Source organism: Mandrillus leucophaeus, unplaced genomic scaffold (genome assembly GCF_000951045.1).
Source record: "Mandrillus leucophaeus isolate KB7577 unplaced genomic scaffold, Mleu.le_1.0 Scaffold150, whole genome shotgun sequence".
NCBI classification, from domain to species: Eukaryota; Metazoa; Chordata; class Mammalia; order Primates; family Cercopithecidae; genus Mandrillus; species Mandrillus leucophaeus.
The window spans coordinates 4,899,361-4,903,293 of record NW_012101477.1 but is presented as its reverse complement, the minus strand read 5'-3'; the positions used below and the strand labels follow the sequence as shown (position 1 = coordinate 4,903,293).

At 45.8% G+C, this 3,933-nt stretch overlaps 1 protein-coding gene across 1 annotated transcript in view; it reads right to left on the bottom strand.

Moving 5' to 3' along the window:
• Nucleotides 1-3,933, bottom strand: part of SAMHD1 (SAM domain and HD domain 1) — a 73,856-nt gene that overhangs the window by 69,330 nt on the left and 593 nt on the right. Inside the window, exon 2 of the mRNA XM_011975012.1 lies at nucleotides 439-505. Within this exon, the coding sequence (XP_011830402.1) occupies nucleotides 439-505 (67 nt within the window). The remainder of the gene's footprint in view (nucleotides 1-438; nucleotides 506-3,933) is intronic.

Here is a 3,933-nt window from a genome sequence, read left to right as displayed (position 1 = left end):
TGAGGCAGGAGAATGGCGTGAACCCGGGGGGCAGAGCTTGCAGTGAGCCAAGATCACGCCACTGCACTCCAGCCTGGGCGACAGAGCAAGACTCCATCTCAAAAAACAAAAACAAAAACAAACAACAACAAAAAAAATTAGTGGGGCATGGTGGTGGGCACCTGTAATCCTAGTTACTCAGGAGGCTGAGGCAGGAGAATAACTTGAAGCCAAGAGGCGGAGGTTGTAGTGAGCCGAGATACTCCAGCCTGGGTGAACAAGAGACTGTCTCAAAAAAACAAACGAACAAACAAAACCAGCAGGCAAGGGATTCTGCTGTTTTAAAGCACTTCATAGATTTAAAATGAGGACAGTTTATATCAGAGATTTTGGGCTTTGTCCCTGAAAGATGGATAAAGTGTGTTTGGTTATAATGTGAATTTATTTCTTCATTCTTACCTTACTCCAAGATTTTCAAAATGAGACTCATCAAGACAGGGCAGTAATGCGCCTGTGATTTTGTTTTCTATGGAAGAAAAAAGACAAATTCAATGTATACAACATATGCTTTGCATTTTCTTTCAATTTGGATCCACCAACATTTACCCAGATCCACATAACAGAGTACCCACTACAGGCAATGGACTGTGCCAAGTACCACTTTTTTGATCTGCTACTTGTAAAGACTTAATTTTAATTAAATAACTAAACCAAGAAGCATTTTTTGATAAATCACGTGAAAATTTCAAAATTATTTGTGTAAATTAGTTCCAAGAAAAACCAGTTGCAAAAAGGAAAGTGAAACCTGACTACCTGTTGGGGTTTTGCCAGGTCAGCAGCTTCCTTTTAAACAGGAAAGGTTTGAGTTGGGGAGGGAAGGAAATGTAAGTCTATTGTTCTTAGAATTAACAAGTTAAAACCATGGATTCAAGAGTGCTTAAAGTGTTGATTTTTCTCAAACCTCCTGGGAAAGCACTCAATACCCCGTGATTTGAGAGAGTCCTATCTCTCTCTCTCTCTCTCTCTATGTGTGTATGTGTGTGTATAGTTGGGTTTTTTCCTTTCTCTTTCTATACAATTAATTCTAATCTTTCCTGACCTCAAATTCCAGAACTCTGGGCTATTTTCTTTTCTTTTATTTTCTTTGAGACAGGGTTTTGCTTTGTTGCCCAGGTTGCAGTGCAGTGGTGCAATCACAGCTCACTGCAGCCTTGACCTCCTGGGCTCAAGCGATCCTCCTGCCTCAGCCTCCTGAGTAGCTGGGACCACAGGTGTGTACCACTGCACCTAGCTAATTTTTTATTTATTATATTTTTTGTAAAGTTGAGGTCTCCTGATGTTGCCCAGGCTGGTCTTGAACTCCTGGGCTCAAGTGATCTTCCCACATTGGCCTCCCAAAGTGCTGAGATTATAAGTGTGAGCTACTGGGCCAGGCCTCCAGTGGTTTTTGATGAGAACGCTTGTTAAGGTATAGATCATATGAGTTCTGGAGTCCAAAGACCTAACCTTAAAAAATCTAGCTCTTTTTTGTAGTGGTGTGATCTCTGAAAAGTTACTTTACATCTTTGGACCTCGCATACGTCATTGGTAAAATGTGTTGAGTATAGCAACTTATTTCAGACTTCTTGTGAGGCTGTATTCCATAATGAGAAAAGGGACACTGTACCTTGTGCTTGGCTTGTCAAAACAAAAAAAAAAAAAAAAATTGGACTTAGATAAAGAGAGACTTTTTTTTTTGAGATGGAGTCTCACTCTGTTGTCCAGGCTGGAGTGCAGTGGTGCGATCTTGGCTCACTGCAACCTCCCCCTCCTGGGTTCAAGTGATTCTCCTGCCTCAGCTTCCCAAGTAGCTGGGACTACAGGCACATACCACCATGCCCGGCTAAATTATGTATTTTTAGTAGAGACGGGGTTTCACCATGTTGGCCAGGCTGGGCTTGAATTCCTGATCTCAGGTGATCTGCCTGCCTTGGCCTCCCAAAGTGCTAGGATTACAGGTGTGAGCCACCACTCCCAGCCAAGGGAAACTATTAGAAAGAAAGACGGGGCCGGGCGCGGTGGCTCACACTTGTAATCCCATCACTTTGGGAGGCCGAGGCAGGCGGATGATCACTCGAGGCCAAGAGTTTGAGACCAGCCAGGCCAACATGGCAAAACCCTGTCTCTAATTTAAAAAAAAAAAAACAAAACAGGCCGGGTGCAGTGGCTCACGCCTGTAATCCCGACACTTTGGGAGGCTGAGGCAGGCGGATCAGGAGGTCAGGAGATGGAGACCATCCTGGGCAACATGGGGAAACCCCATCTCTACTAAAAATACAAAAAAAATGAGCTGGGCATGGTGGCGCATGCCTGTAATCCCAGCTACTTGGGAGGCTGAGGCAGGAGAATCGCTTGAACCAGGCAGTTAGAGGTTGCACTGGGCCCAGATGACGCCACTGCACTCCAGCCTGGCAACAGAGCAAGACTCCGTCTCAAAAAAAAAAAAAAAGAATCTAAGAGAAAAATGGTCTTCTTTTATAATGGTAAAGGATGGGCAAGCAGAAGTAAGCAGAATCTTTGGAAGGGAACCTGGATGAGCAAGGGAAAATGAGCAGTGTAGCCCAACAGGACAGCATCCTACTGTGGTCAGTCAGTTCTCAAAAGAAACTGACCAGAGGGACGCATATTGCACTGCTTTAGGGCCTGCCTGCTCAGATCTGGGGGTAAGCAAGAGTTGAGGGGCTCATAAGGGAAGACAGAAGTCCGAATAAAGTTTGGTCAAGACAAAGCAGAAGGTAAGACATGAGCAATTGGGAACAGTTGGTCAGTTTTTACCAAATGAAAGCACATAGTGTCTTTGATAGCAGTGGGTTGTGGGTTCAAGAGAACACACATCATTCTGGAGGGTAACAAGTTAATCTACAGACCACTGAAACAGAGAGCCAACCACATTCTGAGACAGAAAATTTGGAACTACTTCACTCCACTTGTTGCTAGTCAAAGAAAATAAAGCAATAATCCATCCCAGCAGTGAAGGGAAACGAAAGGGCAAAAGGGGGAAAAAAAGAAAAAAGGAGAAATGCAATTTCCCATACCCATTCAAGCTATCTTTGGGTCCTGAACCACTAATGTTCCTCCTACCCCAGTTTCCAACCTAGCCAAACAGGGCTCCACCTAACAAATGCAAAAATTTACTAAATTTGCAAATCCCAACCACCAAAGAACCACCTTCCTATTGAACACCTAGAGGATATAAGGCAGGAGTCAAATCTCACACCCACCTTAAAAAGTTGAGCAGACTTCACAAGGATGGATGCTTGGACACGAATCAGTAAAATGTGCTTAAAACTCAACCTAAACACTTCTCCAGGTGATGTGGCCAAATTGTGGCATGCTGGGAATTAAGGGGTTAACTGAACAACTCCAGGGTTCAGATTTTGGAGGGGAACCTGCTTTTAAAGAGCAAAACACGATCCTTACTATGTTCTGCACGTGCAGTCAACACACGCCCATCGGGCGCTACTGGGATGCCAAGGAAGGTGACGGGAATTCAGAGATTAACCAAGCCAGTTCCTTCCTCTTCAGGAAAAGCCTCAATTCAGGGAGGAAACAGAAACCTAAAAGCCCCAGAACATCCTCTGATGTGGCAAGTGTTCAAGGAGCTGCGGTTAGCGCGGAGGGGTCCCGCGAGCCTGGATGACAGCAAGCCGCCCACCAAGGTCTGGGGAAAAATCTCCTTCTAACTAAAAAAAAAGGGACCCGAGTCTCGCCTGTCCGGCGCCGGGGTGGCAAGTTGGTGAGGAAACCCACCAGAGTGAGATCCCAATCTATTACTGCCCCTCCCAGGTCCTCAATCCTGGCAGCCTGCTCCCATCCTACGGATCGCCTACCCCAGGCGACCCCATGTCTTCTTCCTCAGCCTCGGGGAGTCAGTCCCGGGCGCCCCATGCCGCAGGCCCTCCTGGGAACCCCCGC